This window comes from Rhinoderma darwinii, chromosome 1 (genome assembly GCF_050947455.1).
Source record: "Rhinoderma darwinii isolate aRhiDar2 chromosome 1, aRhiDar2.hap1, whole genome shotgun sequence".
Taxonomy (NCBI): Eukaryota; Metazoa; Chordata; class Amphibia; order Anura; family Rhinodermatidae; genus Rhinoderma; species Rhinoderma darwinii.
In genome coordinates, this window is record NC_134687.1 from 413,150,691 (window position 1) to 413,171,303 (window position 20,613).

Here is a 20,613-nt window from a genome sequence, read left to right on the forward strand (position 1 = left end):
TAGCGGCTTTCAACTCTCTCATGGCACCTTCCAATGACTCCATCCTTGCCTCCATTTCGGGGTTCTTCTTGGTTACAATTTCTGCTTGCCTGACCACCGTATCAGTGCTGGCCGATTCCTCTTTTTCCAATGCGATAGCTTCCGTCAATAATTGATGAATCGTCATATCTGGTTCTTTCTTTAACTTTTCCTTCAGAGTTCTCCTTAACGGTGGATTCTTGAGACCTATTACAAACTGATCCCGCAATACTACGTGTACATTGGTAAAGGACCCGGCTGATTGTTCTTCTTTACGTTGCAACATTGCCATTATTTCCTGTAATCCATTTGCAAACTGCGCCAGTGTCTCTTCTTCTTTCTGCTGGCGGGCAAAGAATCGCTTCCTTATCATGCCCTCAGAGGACGTATCCCCATACACATCATCTAATAGCTGCCGAATTTGTTCGAAGGTTTGTCGATGTCGTGCTGGCTGTAACAAAACGGTTTTCCTAGCTTCTCCTTCTAAGGTACTTAGCGCCAATTCTACTTTTAAATGTGGAGCGACATTACAGAGCCGTGCCGCTCCTTCCAGCCGTTCACTCCAATCTTCCAACAATAGATCAGATCCATTAAACTTTGGCAAATGATTTAAGAGGGCTCCCACCGGTATCATTGGATGGGTCACACTGGATGATAATGTTGTCTCGTCCATTGTATCTGCATCCATCCTGCCGACTACGCCAAGTTGTAATATGACTTTAAGGACAATAATTACTGACACCGGGATTATATTCGTTTTGTCTTTACTGAACATGCAGAAAATATGACAACAGTGAAAACTTGAGCTCTAGGCAAAATATAACTGGTGCTCGGTAAACAATACAGTCTCTGCTTTTTATCCGGCACTTCAATATAACACAGTCTCTTATAATCCGTAATGATTAAAATATGTTCTCTTTATCTTGTGCCTTAGGATAATAAAGTCTCTTAGCTTCCAGGTTTAGTGTAATGTGATCTTTGAGGTCCGGCAATGTAATACAATGCACTCTCTGATGATCCGGCACTTAATGCTCTATGTTACCTTATGCTCAAAAATGGCGTCTTCAGCTTCTTGCTCTAAACACTCTCCTCTTAACTCAGCCGGATCTCCTTAACTTGGAACTCCAGTAAATGCGTGTCTGATACTTCACATTACTTATGCTCTGCTGCTGGCCAGAATGCTCTTTATCTTTTACAGTTATCTGAGTCACAATGTCTTCCTTACTTGCTACAGCTCTCTCAGTCCAGTCTCTGTCTCTTCCTGTCCAGCGCTTCTCAGACCTCTCCCCCGACACTTCCTTACTAGACCTCTCTTGTATATCACTCCACACACTAAACACTGTCGATGTACTAACCTCACAGCGCCCTCTAGTGGCCGGCCACAACCTCCCATTTCTCAATGCCATACAATCCTTTTGCTGGGTTACAGATAGATAGATAGATAGATAGATAGATAGATAGATAGATAGATAGATAGATAGATAGATAGATAGATAGATAGATAGATATGAGATAGATAGATAGATAGATAGATAGATAGATAGATAGATAGATAGATAGATAGATAGATAGATAGATAGATAGATAGATAGATAGATATGAGATAGATAGATAGATAGATATGAGATAGATAGATAGATAGATAGATAGATAGATAGATAGATAGATAGATAGATAGATAGATAGATAGATAGATAGATAGATAGATAGAGATAGATAGATAGATAGATAGATAGATAGATAGATAGATAGATAGATAGATAGATAGATAGATAGATAGATAGATAGATAGATAGATAGATAGATATGAGATAGATAGATAGTCAATAGTCAAACTATTTAATATAGTGCTGAGTGCCGGCTACTTCCCGCAAATCTGGAACCAAGGCCTTATAACACCAATCCACAAGAGTGGGGACAGGTACGACCCGGCCAACTACCGAGGGATATGTGTCAGCAGCAACCGGGGGAAACTGTTCAGCAGCATCCTGAATAAGAGAATCCTCAGCTTCCTCTCCCAGCACAATGTCCTCCACCAAAGCCAAGCTGGGTTCATGCCAAACCACCGCACCACTGACCACATCTACACCCTGCGCAGCCTCATCAAGAGCCACGTCCACAATACAAAGCATGGGAAGATTTACGCCTGTTTTGTGGACTTTAAGAAGGCCTTTGACTCAGTGTGGCACCCGGGCCTATTCCTGAAACTGCTGGAGAGCGGAATAGGAGGTAAAACCTATGACGTCATCAGAAGCTCCTACACAGAGAACAGATGCAGCGTGAAGGTGAACGGGAGAAGAACGGCTGATTTCCAGCAGAGCCGAGGAGTCAGACAAGGCTGCAGCCTCAGTCCAACGCTCTTCAACATCTACATCAATGAACTGGCCACAGCTCTGGAATCCTCCTCAGCACCAGGTCTCGCCCTCCATGACACCCAGGTGAGATTCCTGCTGTATGCAGATGACCTTCTGTTACTATCACCAACCGAGAAAGGTCTCCAAGACAACCTGCAAATCCTAGAAAAATTCAGCTCCACGTGGGCACTACCCATCAATGCCAAGAAAACCAACATCATGGTGTTCCAGAAGAGAAACTCAAAATCCCCCAGGCACCCGACCTTCACACTAAATAACGCCACAATCACAGCGACCGACAGGTACACTTACCTGGGCCTAGAAATCAACCAATCAGGAAGCTTTAAACAAGCCATAGAGATTCTGAAAGACAAGGCGTGCAAAACCTTCTATGCCATCAGACGAAAACTCTATCATCTCAAACCACCAGTGACGGTCTGGCTGAAAATCTTTGACTCCATCATCTCCCCAATCCTCCTGTATGCCAGTGAAGTCTGGGGTCCGGACACATACCCAGACTGGTCAAGGTGGGATTCCAGCCCAACAGAAATCTTCCACCTAGAATTCTGCAAACACCTTCTCCAAGTCCATCGGAGCACCTCAAATAGTGCCTGTCGGGCAGAACTGGGCAGATTCCCACTACACCTCACAATTCAGAAGAGGGCGCTATCATTCTGGGCCCATCTACACAGCAGCAGGCAAAGTTCCTATCACCATAAAGCCCTGTTACACCAAGGGGTCCCAGGTAAACCAGGCCCCCCAGAACATCTCACCCTGACCCGGCCTGAAGAAAATGTCACCCAGCGCGGCCTCACAAAAGCCGAAATCAAGAAGACAATAAACAAAGGCCAAGAGGAATATATCAGTGACTGGAGAAACGACATAAAGACATCCCAGAAACTGACAATATACCGGAGTCTACAGCGGGAATATAAACTGGCGCCATATCTGGAGAAACTGCCAAACCCCAGAGACAGACAGATCCTGAGCCGCTACAGACTGAGCGCCCACAACCTGCTCATCGAATCCGGGCGCCACAGACAGACCTACAAGCCCAGGGAGAGCCGACTGTGCCAACAGTGCGACCAGGAGGCCGTGGAGGATGAGACCCACTTCCTGCTACACTGCTCCAAATACTCAGCAGTGAGGGACACTCACTTCAGGAGACTCTCTGATCTCTTACCGGACTTCAGCTCCATGGAAGAGCAAGAGAAACTCTACATCCTGCTGGGTGAAGAGGAAACCACAGTGGGCACAGCGGCACAATATGTCACTGCATGCCACAAACTGAGAGAGACATGATATGCCATGGACTTGTATAACCCCGACCCTAGATATGTCCCTATCCCCCAATCCCTCAGTCCCTATCCCTCATTCCCTTACTTCTTACTTGCTTTGGCAATGCTAATATGTATTTGGTCCTGCCAATAAAGCTTCTTTGAATTGAATTGAATTGAATTGAATTGATAGATAGATAGATAGATAGATAGATAGATAGATAGATAGATAGATAGATAGATAGATAGATAGATAAATAGAAGATAGATAGATAGATAGATAGATAGATAGATAGATAGATAGATAGATAGATAGATAGATAGATAGATAGATAGATAGATAGATAGATAGATAGATAGATATGAGATAGATAGATAGATAGATAGATAGATAGATAGATAGATAGATAGATAGATAGATAGATAGATAGATAGATAGATAAATAGAAGATAGATAGATAGATAGATAGATAGATAGATAGATAGATAGATAGATAGATAGATAGATAGATAGATAGATAGATAGATAGATAGATAGATGTATTGTAGATAGATAGATAGATAGATAGATAGATAGATAGATAGATAGATAGATAGATAGATAGATAGATAGATAGATAGATAGATAGATAGATAGATAGATAGATAGATAGATAGATATGAGATAGATGATAGATAGATAGATAGATAGATAGATAGATAGATAGATAGATAGATAGATAGATAGATAGATAGATAGATAGATAGATAGATAGATAGATAGATAGATAGATAGATAGATAGATAGATAGATAGATATGTGATACCTGCATAATAATGGGACATTGATGTTTTTTCCTTTATTTTTAGGTAGACAAGGTTATTATTTCCTGGAAAGGCAAATCTCGACTTAGTACTATTTCATGTATTCAGTAAGAAGTTATTCAAACTTTAGTAAGCTGAAACTTAACAATGTATGTATGCACCCTATTCCTGATAACTATGTGTTATGACCAGACAAATATTAACTTTTCTTTACATCTCAATAATGTATCTGTCATGTGTTAAATCAAATATAACGCAATCAGAACAGTAGGTTTTCAGAAGGTTAAAATAAAGTGGAATTCCCATTTGTGAATAGATCTTTGTTCTTTGTGTTATTCTAGGTAAGAAGCCTATCACAGCTCCCGAACTGCTTGAGTTGAAGGCTAAAGGGGAAGTCTCCTCCACCGCCTGCCTGGCAAAAGATTTCTTCCCTAAAGATGTTGAAATATATGTGAATAACATGAAACAAGAAAATGTTCTTACAACGTTGTCTAAGGAGGGATTGTACAGTGCGGTCAGTGTTCAGAATGTGAAGTCAGACAACTTGAAATGTGAAGTCAAGCAGAACCAGAACATGACTACATCTTCTAAAGGTGAAAATTTATTTATTATCTTTGTTTGATTAAATTATTGATGTCTTAATTTCTGAGCTGTTTTACACTATAAAGCCTTATTCAAACAAGCGTGTCAAATCGGCGACCGTGCGCGACCCGTTTTCACAGATCCCTCATAGACTTGAGTCTATTGAGGGATCCGTGAAAACGGACAAAAATAGGACAAGTCCTATTTTTCCACAGGCCCTTCACACGGTCCGTTAAAACAACGGCCGTTTGAATAGCTCCATAGAATAATATGCAGCCGTGTGACGGCCATTAAAAAAAACGTCCGTCACATGGCTGATTTATATACTCGTCTGAATAATGCATGAGGAGTTCAAACCTATTAAAGATGTCAACTCTCAGAATGAAAAAAAAACAGGGAGAAGTGTAAAGCAAAGCAGACTACAACCTACTATATATATTTTAGATAGAAGTTGGCCATTATGGCCAATTTGACTGGTTCCGCTGAAGCTTGTGTGAAAATGTTGCATGAAAGATAGTTACATTTTTTAGTCGATATGTTTATGGAGATCTTGGACATACAATTATTCATGATATCATACATGAGCATTATGATTGATTGATTACTATAACAAAAAGACAGGAGGACAATGTCAGAAAAGGTCATTGATGTGTATACCTCAAATTTGACTGTTACATTAACGTTAAAGTTTATCGGGGGAAACCGTCCGTCAAACTAACAACCTGCCATACAAAACATTATGATCATGGGGGTACGACCTCTAGGACCCTCAATGATTCTGATAACAAACGTCCCTGCACTGCCTGCAGCCTTTTCCCTGTGCAGGGGCACTGTAGCGGCAGATCTGTGCAGGAAGAAACAGTGAAGGAGCTGCAACACTTACTAGCACTACAGCTCCTTCACTTGAGTTTCAAATCCGAGACAGAGACTGTATTCGGACCACAGTATTCGGACCACCGCTGATAAGAAGTGAGGGCAATATCACTTCTAATGGTGGGAAACCTCTATTAAATCAAAAGAAAATACAAAGGACTTGATATAGCTTTAGTTCAGCATTTTCTTAACACCAGACTGAAGTTATCATCTGAGCAAGAGATAGAAGAGTCTTGATGAAAATGTCAAAAATGGTTGAACATATCTAAAAAATAAAGAAAAAAACCTGAAATAGTTTACATAGCTAAAGCTTGGTGGTTAGAATTGCACAATAGATCATTTACATCTATATTGTCCCTTTTAACCCTTTAATGACCAGTCTATTTTAAACCTTAAAGACCAAGCTATTTTTTACGTTTTTCCATCGTCACATTCAAAGAGCTATAACTTTTTAATTTTTGCGTCGACATAGCTGTATAAGGTCTTGTTTTTTGTGGGACAAGTTGTATTTTTAAATAGCACCATTTTCGGGTACATAGAATTTATTGATTAACTTTTATTACGTTTTTTTTGCGGGGGAATAGAAAAAAACAGCAATTTCGCCACAATTTTTTGCACCCTATATTTACGCTGTTTACCATGTGGTATAAATAACACAATAACTTTATTCAGCGGGTTGTTACGATTTCAACTATACCAAATTGATATAGATTTTGTATGTTTTACTACTTTGACATAGTAAAAACACTTTTTTTCAAAATGATTTGTTTTTGTGTCCCCATATTTCAAATAGAGGGAGATGAGACAGCACATCCAAAACATGAGGAATTTATTCACCCACTTTTTTTTGGGAGGGACGACTCGTAGTTTTTATTGGTACCATTTTGGAGTAGATGCGACTTTTTGATCACTTTTTATCACATTTTTTTTAAGGCAGGATTCACAGAAAACCGCAATTTTTGCATTGTTTTTTATTTTATTTTTTATGGCGTTCACCATGCGGGTTAAATAATGTAATAACTTTAATGTTTGGGGTCATTACGGATGTGGCATTACCAAATATGTCTAACTTTTTAGTTTTTTCTATTAATAAAGCATTTTGTAATGGGAAAAAATGGGTTTTACATTTTTTATTTCACTTATTTTTTTTACTTTATTTAAACTTTTTACTAGTCCCTCTAGGGGACTTCACTATGCGATGCTCTGATCGCTTTTATAATACACTGCAATACTTTTGTATTGCAGTGTATTAGTGCCTGTCCGTGTAAAACGGACAGGCATCTGCTAGGACATGCCTCTGGCATGGCCAAGAAGGCATAACTAGTGGCAGACCTGGGGGTCTTTGTTAGGCCACCTGGCTGTCATAGAACCCACTGACACCCTGCGGTCTTACTCAGGGTGCCGTTGGGGCGAGTGAGGGAGCTCCTCCCCTCTCTCCAAAACCACTCAGATGCGGCGCTCACTATCGAGCACCGCATCTGAGGGGTTACACTGGCCAGATCGATACTGATATCGATCTCGCCTGTTCAAGCAGGTATGACCCCGGCCCTCAGCTACCGGAGGTAGCTGAGAGCAGGGAGAATTAATGGCTGTGAAAAGGCGTATGCATCAGAATAAAGCCCATTAGTGACCGCCGTAAAAAGGCGTATTGGCCGTCACTAACGGGTTAAACCTAAATATAAAATCTCCCAAAGATTCATAGACTGATTTATCTTAAAATGGGATAATTTCAAATAAATTTTTTCAAACAAATACTGTAACTATTGTGTGGTGGATAATGTAGCACTGCACGTTACTAGTATTGTGCATAGACTTACATGAGTTGTGCAGACAATGAAATGCTGGGGCTTATTTTCCAATGTTTACACCCATGTCAAGAAGTTATATTGTGATATATGTCAAGACATAGCAAATGAAATACAGAAATAGGCCAAGCATCTTGGAAATCTGAGGTGAAGTATCAGCGTTGGCTTTCCGTTCCGGGGTTCCGTCGGATGTTTCCGTCGGTTGAACCCCGCAACGGAAAGTCAAACTGAAATCACAGCTTCCGTTTCAGTCACCATTGAAATCAATGGTGACGGAAACATTGCTAATGGTTTCCGTTCGTCACCATTCCGTCAGGTTTCCGTTTTAACGCCGGAATCAATAGCAGAGTCGACTGCGCTATTCATTCTGTCGGAAAAATGGAAACCTGCCGGAATGGTGACGAACGGAAAACATTAGGAATGTTTCCGTCACCATTGATACCAATAGTGACGAAAACCTAAGCTGTGGTTTCAGTTTGACTTTCCGTTGTGGTGTTCACCCGACGGAAACCTCAGACGGAACCTTGGAACGGAAAGCCAACACTGATGTGAACAGGCCCTAACTGTTTTCCTTTTTGTCACGCAGATGTTAAGAAATCCTCTGACAAGGAACAAGATTCTATAAACAACCATTGTGAGCGAACAGATGACACTGGAGGTCAGTGTGACATTACATGTTCTGAGCTGAGTAAATAAAAACATACTTTCCATTATAGTACATACATAATATTAGGGCCTGTTCACATCAGTGTTGGCTTTCCGTTCCGGGGTTCCGTCAAACTGAAACCACAACTTCCGTTTCAGTCACCATTGATATCAATGGTGACGGAAACATCGCTAATGGTTTTCGTTCGTCACCATTCCAGCAGGTTTCAGTTTTTCAGACGGAATCAATAGCGCAGTCGACTCCGCTATTGATTCCGTCATAATGGATATCAATGGTGAATGAAATGGAAGCTGTGGTTTCACTTTCACTTTCCATTGCAGGGTTCACCCGACGGAAACCTCCAGAAGCGGAATCCCTGGCCAGAACGTTGGCAACACTCTGGCAGGGGATTTTGTTTCAGGAGGAGCCCCTGACGTCACTCTTCATATATGAATAGTGACGCCAGGGGCTCCTCCAGGAGGGAAATTCCATGGCCAGAGCATCGGCAATGCTCTGGTTGGGGATTCCGCTCCAGGAGTAGCCTTTGCGTCACTGCCCATATATGGACAGTGATGTCAGGGGCTCCCTCTTGGAGCAGAATCCCTGGCCACAGTGTTGCCGACGTCTGGCTGGGATTCTGCTTCAGAAGGAGCCCCTGACGTCACTGTCTATATATGGATAGTGATGCCAGGGGCTCATTCAGGTATCGGAATCCTTGGCCAGAGCATTGCCTATGCTCTGGCCAAAGATTCTGCTCCTGGAGAAGCCTCTGACGTCACTGTCCACAGTGATGTCAGGGGCTACCCTTAGGAGCGGAATCCACGGCCAGAGCGTTGCCGACACTCTGGCCGGGGATTCCGGCATCTCAAAGCCCCTAACGTCACTGTCCATATACAGTATACGAGAGCTTGTGATGCTCTGGCTGGGGACTCCATAGTTGAAAGCCCTGACATCACTGTCCATATATGTCAAGGACTTCCCCGGGCTCAGCGCTTAAAGTATTGCTATGCCCCGGGAGTCCTCTTGTGAGGGCCAGAATCAGATTTTAAAGGTCGTCCCAAGGATTGATTCCTGAAAAACGGCCATTAAAAACTGATCCATTATTTGATGGCAGTATTCATGGGCCGTTAAAAAAACGGCCATGTAAATATAGACATAGAACTAGATTGTTCTGAATTTTTCCCTGTCGTGTGAATTTAGCCTTAAGGTTCTTTTAAGAGTAATTGTCAATATTAACAACTTCACAGTGCCCCATTGCAATTCTAAATCTAGTTTTCTTATATAAAAAAACATTAGAAATATAATATATGAAGTTTAACAACACAATTATAACAAAACACATAGGAAAAACAGAAAGACAAATCAGCTTCAGTTCGTAAGAATGATTATCCAGGTTCTCTATTTTTGGCAGATTGATAGGAATTATTCCAAAGTAAAACAGTGAAAATACTAGACATACTGGTTCCGTGCACCACGGACTCCACCAGCGGCTGACGGACTCCAATGACTTTAATGGATTTTGTCGGGTATCCATCAGCGTGTCTTTGGTTTTACTGGAAACAATAGCGAACAACGCTTTATATACTTGACCTATGCATGCGTTTTTGTTTTTTTTATATATATATCATGAATTTGCTCTTACAGTCACTAAACACTTTTCTGTCTTCCAGTCCAGAGCACTGACCAAATCAATATGCTCTCCTTAACAGTACTGGGAATAAGGGCATTGTTTGCCAAAACTCTGATCTTTAACCTACTCTTGAGTGCAATGGTCTTCATAATATAAGGTAAGGACCCAATGTAAAAATTTAACAAAGCATATGCCTTTAGAAACAACCAGCAGCTTATATCCAGTTGTTAAGTAGCAACTAGAAGAATTTTAAAGATGAGTGCAGAAAATCTCTTCAAAATTGAAGCTTTCCTCTAAGGAAGTAGGACAACCCCCGTTCATTTGTCATTTTAGGTCATATGGATGTCATAGAGGGGGGTCCCCGTTCAAGTTCCCTCTCTATTAGCAAACAGCAGCTCTCTCCCTAGCGGACCCAGCCCATCCATGTATTATATTGATGGCCATTTATTTGAATGGCCAAGTAATACTACATCTTCCCTGTGGATAAAATGTATGGCCAGTCGGAGTTTCCATGATATGACAGCTGATCGCCGGCAGTTTATGAAGCATCTTCATTTTAGAAAGGGGTTGCCATATGAGACTTTTACGACAACCCCGTCCATTTCTCCTCCTACCATATGCCAAGTCATTGAAAGGGGAATTACAGACCTGTATATTATAGTGTTAAACTAGACTATGGCTATGGATCCATCACAATAAAAAAATGGAAATAAATTAATATAAAAAAACTAATTGTATATTGCAAATTGAATGTGGATGCACATGTATTTCTATTTTTAGTATATCGTGAGTATTTGAGATATTTTTAAGAATGCTCTATTTTTATTACTCATTATTATTGAAACCATTATTGTGTGCATTTTGATGGAAACATAATCAATTGCAAGTTTATGATTATTTTTTCTGATAAAATTATATAGAACAGAGTATATTTATTGGACTCAATAAAATAACTTCATTTTTACTTAGGTCAGATAATTCCAATAATATATTTTATATCATATTCTATGTTCCATACAGATAAGAACAAATAATCTCACCGTGGGTGTCGAAGAGGTTTATGAGCTGTTAGAAAAGGCCTGCTTATTTTCCATAAACATCGCCACACTTGTCCACAGGTTGTGTTTGGTACTGCAGCTCACACAACCCACTTAATATCGATACATAGATGTGCCATATATACTATAACGTATTACATGGGGGATTTTCAGAATGAGCAACCACAAATGATTCTTTCTTCTTGCAGGCACCACTGCGTGGCCAAGTGAAGGTTTAATGTACCTCGACTTTATTCATCTTTACATATTACCTTATGGAACAAAAAAATCAGCATTTTCTTCTGGACTCTCTACTTAATATTCAAAAAGGCTTGTGTTATATATTATATTTAGATAAATATGAATGAATCCAATGTATTATTTGCTTATAATAAAACATATACCATATTAAAGTTGAATAATTGATCATTTATCACAACAGTCTGACAGAAAGACTGTTGCTGTTACCATAACAACCAGAGCTCAGATTTAATTTCAGCTCTGGAAAAATGAAAGCTGCAGAGTGATTCGTTGCTATTGGCAACAAAGTAATTTTTTTTCTGCTCGACAGTCTTGACAAATGAAGCTTAATGTCTTATCCTTAAACTTTAGAAGTAAATGCTTAAGCCTGCACTTTATTTATACATAATAGTATTGTATTACTGATATATAACGTAATAAAGTAATATCTTCATTACAATCTGCAGTGTTATTTTCATGTGTATAATATTAAACATTCAGTTCATACATTACAGTTTGTATTTGTGCAATAATTGATAAATGGGGCTCATTGTCTTATCCTTAAAGGTGTTTTCTTTCCAGTTCGAAGAAATTGATGGTCTATCCTCAAGGTAGACCGTCAGTATCTGATCAAGCAACCGCCAGTCCACCACCACAAGTGTGTCAGCGATTTACAGTACGGGCAGTGACAGGAATTAAGGGGAAACATCGCTCACATGAGAGTCACAGTCTGGGAGCCGGACCCCCCGCCGATCCGATATTGATGGCTTATTCTGAGGGTTTTTGCTAATTTGTCACATTTAAATGTTTCAGATCATCCAACTTTGTTTAATAAAAGATAAAGACAACACGAATAAACACAAAATACAGATTTTAAATTATCAATCCCATTGTTGAGTATAAAAATTTATTCAAAGCCTACCTCACCCATGTGAAAAAGTTATTGCCGCCCTAAGCCTAATAACTGCTTGTGATAACTTGCGATGAGCCTTTGGCTCCATGCACACGAGCGTGCTTTTGCGGCCGGAATTCCGCCGAAAATCCACGGGAGAATTGCAGCCCCATTCATTCCTATGAGGCCATGCACACGACCGTGGTTTCCACGGTCCGTGCATGACCCCGGAGCCCGAACCGCAGAAAGAACGGGCAAGTCTTATCACGGCCGGGCTCATTGAAAATAATGACACTCCATGGCTGCGGTCATGTGCATGAGGCCTTTTACTTCGAAATCGAAAAGGGATTAAGACATGTAATTAGTGAGGTACCTATACTGATAAGAATTAATGTTACAGTAATTCACTTGATATATAAGGGTACATAATGCTGTTAGTCCTAGACACTAATTAATGGCTACAGCATGTAGGGAGATAATTCAAAAAATAAAAATAGGCAAAGAATCATTCCCTACTACAAAGGAGGCTATAGAGAAAGAATGGACATGGAAACAAATTTGAAGCCTAGGTGTATTACTAAGGCTGTAGATAGGGAATGTATGTGATTAATTGTATAGTAAGATAAAAATAACCTATATATTGTATATTGGATCATAAGTGAGTGGTGATCATAGGCGAATAACAATAGGAGGGGTCCGACCACAGGTTAAAATTTAATCGTAATAGTGAGTGTATCAGATTAATTAGAGCGGGCCTCCTTTAATTAAAGGAAGGCTACAAAGGTAAAGTTTCTGATTTCTGCCGCAGATCCACAGTTCGTATTTGCTTATTGTAAATCCAACCCGTGTGAACATAGCCTAATGAAAACGTTGGGTACCTATTGGCCCAGATTCGGAAAGGAGGTGGCATCGAGTCGAATATCTGGCGTGTGGCAGGTTAAATTTGCAAACTTAGGGGTAAGAAAGAGCAAGATTGAGTGAGTAGAAATTGACAAACCCCTTACACTTGTTGAAAAGGTGTGTTCATAAAAGAGCTATATACACAAAACCTTAGGATATTTTATTATAAGATGCATTGGAGCAATAGAAAATGTTTGCACATATGTACATAGTCTATGAATGGGTTCTCCACTTCTACTTGTTAGAAGGGTCCTTTGACAATAAGCAGACAACAAAGCGTCCCCCTGTTGGGACCCCCAGCGATCAGTTGTAATCTGTGGGGAACCGTGACAGTAAGTATTTAGTTTCCTGCAGCGACATCACAGGGGAAATTAGGCATCAGTGTTGGCCTTAGGATAGATGGCGCCCTGTGTGAAATTATCTTGGGCGCCCCACCCCAATCATAAAAAAAATACCCCATAATAAAACTATAATGCCCCCCACAGTATTATGCACCCTAAGTGCCACACACAGAATATTGCCCCCTGTAATGCCCCTACACAGTATAATGTCCACTTAGTTGGCTCCGCACAGTATAATGCCCCCTCTCCCTGGCTGCCACAAACAGCCCCACCCTTGTAGATAGAGCCCCCCTGTAGAATGTGCCATACAGCCTTACTGTAGACTGTGCCATAATCCCCCACCCCCTCCTTGTAGACAGTGCCATACAGCCCCCACCTTCCCCTTGTAGACAGTTCCCCCCAAAAAAAAAAAATGACTCACCTACTACTTCCAACTACACACTGAGATGCTCCACAACGCCAATGACGGGATCCTGTAGCATAGTACAGAGTTTCCCAACCAATTCGGACTCGAGGCACACCTGGAAAAATATATTAGCCACCCAATCACAGTAAAATGACCATCAGCCCGCCACTCATAATAAAATGAGCATCAGCCCCCCAGTCACAGTAAAATGACCATCAACCCCCCACTCACAGTAAAATGACCATCAGTCCGCTACTCACAAATGCCCCCTGTACATAGTGCCACACAGCCCCCAGTAGATAGTGCCACACAGCCCCCAGTAGATAGTGCCACACAGACCCTTGTAGGTAGTGCCGCACAGCCCCCTTGTAGGTAGTGCCACACAGCCCCCCTGTAGGTAGTGCCACAAAGCCCCCCTGTAGGTAGTGCCACTTAGCCCCCTTGTAGATAGCACACACCCCCCTTCCTGTAGATAACGCCACTGTAGCTCCCTGAAGGATCTGAATCCCCGTGTGACCAGGGATTCCTCCCTGCTCTGCTATAGAGTTCAATAGTATTTGTGTCCTAAGGATGCAGATACTATTGAATGTGGAGTCGCTACCGCTGCAGCGGCTGCTAGCGGCACTGCCGGCCATGGGGGGGCCCCCATACCCGTGTTGCTGCTAGCAGCCACTATGGCTACTACAGTGGTATCGACGCCACTGAAAAAAGAAGCGCCCGGGTGGAAAGGCAGCTGCTGAGTCACCGGGCCTGGACTCTTCTGAACACAAGAATGAGAAGAGAGCCAGCGCAGCAACCCTTCCATCTGCTGGAGTGTTGCGCTCTGTGCAATGGCATAGGTTGCACACCCCTAAGGCCGGCCCTGTTAGACATTACACAATGCCCATTCATATCAATGGGCTGTCTGTGTAATGTAGGACAGAACAGGTCCTCCAGTGCAAGAGATGCTTTTTGTAGTTGCTCTCCACTCTAGATAAGAGATGAGACTCCTTAACAGAGGACCCCTTTTATTATCTCAGAATTCACTAAAAAGGTATATAAGAATGTGTTTTTTCTAAACTGGACAATCCCTTTAAGTACTAATAAATGTATTATACAAACTATTAACTTGAAGCCGGTCTCTGTAGTATAGTGAAAAGGAAGGCACATATTAGCATCTCAACCTCGGGCTCTGATTCACCTCATCTCCCTCCTGTCCTGGTGAGTCTCTGTAAAATACGTGTGTGGTACATTGTACAGAAAAGTAAAGAAGAGTAATTCTGGTCATGTGACCCTGTACCATTACGTCCTCTAGTAGTCACACACACACACATATATATATATATATTATATATATATATATATATATATATATATATATATATATATATATATATATATATATATAGATGAAGGAAGCATTGTATGGTAACAGAAGAGATGAAGATTATTCTCAGCAGCTTTCTAATGCTCCTTTACTTGGGTAAGAGAACATGATGTGAGGGCAGATGTGATGATAATGGTGTCACTGGTCATTACTTTTCTATTTCTTTGTATTTTTCAGGAGTCAGAGCCGAGGTTCAGCTTCTTCAGCCACAATCACTATCTGTACAATATAGGGGACAAGTCCAGATAACATGCCATGCTTCTGGATTTGAGTTTACTGATTTTGGGATTACTTGGCTCAAACAAGTTCCAAGAAAACAACCTGTATACGTGGGTGATATATCTACTGGGAGTACATATGAATATTTCACACAATCATTTCAAGAGAGATTTAATATTTGGAGAGATAATAGTAAGAGCATGGCTTACCTGGATATAAGTGACGTTCAGTTGGAAGATGCTGCTGTTTATTACTGTGCTACAGAACCACAGTGATCATGTTACTCATCATCCCATACTATAATATCCTGCACACATTGTATTCATATCACTGCCACAAACACCAGTATAGACATCTGTGTATAATAACACACGTGTATAATAACAGTTGTGAGCTGCTGCTGAGAGAGAGAGAGAGAGAGAGAGAAGAGAGAGAGAGAGAGAGAGAGAGAGAGAGGAGAGAGGACAGAGAGAGATTGAGCAAGAGAGTGAGGAGAATGAGAGAGGAGAGAGAAAGAGAGAGAGTGGGAGCAGAGAGAGAGGCGAGAGAAAGAGAGAGCGAGAGTGAGGACAGAGAGAGAGGAGAGTGAGGAGAGACAGTGAGGAGAGACAGGACAGAGAAAGATTGAGTAAAGAGAGAGAAAGAGAGTCAGGAGAAAGAGAGAGAGTGAGGGCAGAGAGAGAGAGGAGAGAGAAAGAGAGAGAGTGAGGACAGAGTGAGAGAGTGAGGAGATAGAGAGTGAGGGCAGAGATAGAGAGAAGAGAGAGAGGACAGAGAGAGGAGAAAGAAAGAGAGAGTGAGGACAGAGAGAGAGAAGAGAGAGAGAGAGAGAGTGAGGACAGAGAGCAATGGCGGATCATCATAGGGAGTTTTGGGCAGCCACCCAGGCCGAGGCTCCCGGGTGGCCCATGGCCGCCCAAAGTACAATGTAGTTTTGTCGCGTTTTTTCCGCCATTTTGCAGCAAATCGCGGCAAAAACCGAGATGAAATGGCATTGTATATGTCCTACAAAGGGACCTTTAGACAAAAGGTCTGTAGTGTCCATGGCCACGGGCCGTCGGGTTTACTCACCTCCCGACGCCCTCAGCCATGGATCCGTGAGCGCTGGTCCCCATTCCTTCCTAGGAGACGCCAGCGCTCACTTCCACTCCTGTCTGCTGTATCCTGTAGAGGTGCGCGCGCACGCTCGTGTCCGGGCCATAAGAGGAAATCATCATCATCAACTGCCCATGATTTCCTGGTCTACAGTATAAGAAGGCCCTAGCCCTTCTGTTCCTTGCCTGAGCATTGTTAGTCATCCCTAGTCTGTCTTGCAAATGGTCCCTTAGTGTTTCCCGCTCCAGTTGTTACCCGTGCCTTGTTACCTGTTCCTGTATCCCGTGCTGTTCTTGTTCCTGTGCCTACTAGTGACGGAGTCGTGTCTTCTGCACCTGCTGTAGTTTGCCACGTCCCGTGTCTTCTGCCACGTCCAGTGTCTTCTGCCACGTCCAGTGTCTTCTGCCACATCGGATACTGTCCGCCACGTCTGGCGCTACCTGCTGAACCAACCCCCATCCGTACTGAAGCCACAGCCGCTGTCTAGACTAGTTCAGGTAACCAAGTGTTACTACTACTATAGACTTTCGTATAGACTGTGACCTGGTCAGCTGCCTCTCCACTACAGCGGAGCGGCCTAGTGGGTCCACATACCCTGGGACCGTGACAGTACGCTCAGGCCATGGAACCCGCTGGCCAGCCCAAGACTGCAGTCCAGAAGATACAGACGGAGATGCATGACCTACGCACAAGTCAGGATCAGCTCCTTGAGGCGGTAAATACTATCATGGTCCGCCTAGATCTACTCACTGTTCCACCTCCGGTTCTTCCTCCTGAGGCTGTTGCTGTGCCACCTCCCATTGCTCCTCCTGTTTTTTCCGGATCCACAGTTCCTCTGCCTCTTCCTCCTCACTACGACGGTGATCCCAGAGCATGTAGAGTATTTATTAATCAATGCACAGTTCATTTTAGGCTACGGGCTCATCTCTTCCCCTCCGAGGAGGCCAAGGTAGGATTTATCATCTCCCTTCTTGCTGGCAAGGCCCTCGCATGGGCGAACCCAATCACGGAGCAACAAGGACCTGTATCCTCGGACCTAGCCTTGTTGCTGCAGTCCTTTCGTGCCGTGTTCGAGGAGCTGGGTTGAACATCCTCTGCCGCAGCTACTCTGTTGACCCTCAAGCAAGAGGGTTCCACAGTAGGGGAGTATGCTATCTCCTTCCGTACTCTGGCAGCCGAGCTGGCATGGAACAATGAGGCACTGGTGGCGATCTTCTGGCAGGGACTTTCCTCTCACAGCAAGGACGAATTGGCAGCCCACGACCTTCCTTCTACCTTGGATGCCATCATCCTGTTAGCCACCCAGGTTGATATGAGAATCCGGGAGCGCACTCAAGAGGTTCGTCAGGAGAGATGGGTCCACAGACCAGCACCCTTGGTCCAGAGACCACTATTGCCTTCCCCTAGTACGCTACCTGAAGAACCCATGCAGGTAGATAGAGTCCTGTTATATGAACAGGAGAAGCAGTGCAGATGCTCCTCTGGGCTATGTATGTATTGTGGCCTTATGGGTCATTTTGTGCACCAATGCCCACAGAAACCGGGAAACTACAGTACCTAGGGTGGGTTGGAGAGGCAACTCTAGGTGGAACGTCTCCAAACGTTAAAACCCCTCCCAAATTGTCGATTCCTGTGGCCATCGTCTTTGGAGAGACATCACATCCCTCCTCCGTCTATCTTCACTCCGGAGCGGCTGCTAATTTCATCCAGCAGGATCTAGTGGATCGTTTGCATCTACCTACAGTTCTTCTGGAGAGACCCCTGGCTGTTGCCTCTGTAAATGATGTACCATTCCCCATTCCGATTGTGTTCATCACGGAGCCGTTAACATTATGGGTCGGAGCTCTTCACTCGGGGCAGATCGCCTTCCTTGTAGTACCTAAGGCTATCAATCCTATCCTCCTGGGTCTGCCATGGCTTAACCTGCATGCCCTGGTTCTTGACTGGAGTTCCGGAGACGTTCTTCAATGGGGTTCCAGATGCCATAGCCATTGCCTGTCACAAGTTTGTCCTGTTATGCCCCCTCTGCCTCAGTCACCTTCCGGTCTACCATCTCAGTATGCCAGTTTTGCGGATGTCTTCTGCAAGCGAGAGGCTGAGATGTTGCCTCCACATCGGAATTATGATTGTCCCATTGAACTGGTTCAAATGCCCATTTAATGGCTAAGAGTTCGCGGTTGCCAACGTCATAGTTACTCTCAGTGGGGGAGAACTTCCTGGAGAAGTAGGCACAGGGACGGAGATGGGTGAGAGACCTAGTACTCTGGGACAACACAGCGCCCACTCCCACCTCGGAGGCGTCAACCTCCACGATGAATGGCTCCATCGGTTAGGCTGAATCAGCACTGGGGCAGAGATAAAGCACCTCTTAAGGACCTCAAAAGCCTGGACCGCCTCCGGAAGCCAGTGGAGGAGATCAGCACCTTTGCGAGTAAGGTCCGTAAGAGGCTTAGCGATGACCGAGAAGTTAGCAATAAATCTCCTATAATAATTAGCAAACCCCAGGAAGCACTGTTACGCCTTCATGGAGGCAGGTCGGACCCAATCAGCCACAGCCTGAAACTTGGCAGGGTCCATGCGGAATTCGTTAGGAGTGAGGATTTGACCCAAAAATAATATCTCCTGCACCCAAAACACACATTTTTAGGTTTTAGCAAAGAGTTTGATTTCCCGAAAGGCCTGGAGCACCTTCCTGACATGCTCAATGTGGGAGGACCAGTCCTTGGAAAACACAAGTATATCATCAAGGTACACTACAAGAAATACCCCCAGGTAGTCTCTTAAAATCTAATTTATAAAATTCTGGAAGACCGCGGGAGCATTACGCAACCCAAAGGGCATGACGAGGTATTCGACATGAACTTCGGGCGTGTTAAACGCAGTCTTCCACTCATCCCCTTCTCTGATTCGGATAAGGTTATAAGCCCCCCGAAGATCAAACTTAGAGAACCATTGGGCCCCCTGAACCTTATTGAAGAGATCAGGAATCAGAGGAAGGGGATATTGGTTCCTTACAGTGACCTTATTCAAGTTTCGGTAATCGATGCACAGCCTAAGACCACCACCCTTCTTCCCTACGAAGAAGAAGCCAGCACCTACCGGAGAAGTAGAGGAATGAATATAACCTTTGGCCAGGCTTTCCTGGATATATTCTCTCATGGCTTCACATTCGGGACAAGATGGATTAAATATCCTACCTTTAGGGAGCTTAACTCCTGGTACCAAAGTAATAGAAAAACAGGACGTCATGCATTCATTACCCCATTTAGTCAGATCCCCAGTATTCCAGTTAAACGTGGGATTATGCATCTGCAACCAAGGAAGGCCTAAAACCAAATCGGACGATAATCCCTGCATCACCAACACAGAACACTGCTCCAAATGAATGGAGCCCACAATGAGTTCAAAAACAGGGGTATGCTGCGTAAAATAACTATTAGCAAGTAGAGTGGAGTCGATACCCACTACCGGGACAGGTTTAGGCAAATCAATGGCATAGCTAGAGACATAGCAAATTCCACAGACATAATATTAGCAGAAGACCCTGAATCCACGAAGGCACATTCGGTGGCAGACCTACCATAAAAAGAAACCTGAAAGGGAGGCAAGATCTTATTAGGTTTCATGTATACGGAAAATACCTATGCGCCCAAGCAACCTCCCCGAAGGTCACTTAGGCGCGGAAGTTTTCCGGCTGATTATTCTTACGCCTAGGACAGTCATTCACTTGATGCTTGTCATACCCACAGTACAAAAACAGGGATTTTGCTGATACCCCCACTTATTTATTATATACAAAGTGAGTTAGAGAGAACCACAAAGGTGTATACCACCAATAATTACTTATTAAATTATTTGGGAAAAGGGAAGAGAGGAAAAGAACTGTGGTTCTAGTAGGAAATAAAAATAATAAACTTTATTAATATATTTATGTTAAAATAATTCTATCTTTTTCAATGTAGGTCAAAAATAATTAGCAGTGCAGAAGACCCCTTGTCCTGCACTTAAAGAACAAAATTTGTCTTGTATATGTTTAATTGTAAGTTGCTACTATCATACAATATCAAATTGGACTTTATTGCTTACTAGAGTGAGTAAAGATCTGACTACACTGGTATGTTATGTGCA

At 42.9% G+C, this 20,613-nt stretch overlaps 1 gene segment (V, D, J or C); it reads left to right on the forward strand.

Annotated features, from left to right (window-relative positions):
- The first annotated feature begins 4,551 nt into the window (after positions 1–4,551).
- Positions 4,552–11,778, forward strand: LOC142759840 (T cell receptor delta constant-like). The segment is given in 5 exon segments: positions 4,552–4,582; positions 4,795–5,046; positions 8,300–8,371; positions 10,030–10,146; positions 11,010–11,778. Coding segments are annotated over 4 exon segments (471 nt in total).
- The last annotated feature ends 8,835 nt before the right edge of the window (positions 11,779–20,613 follow it).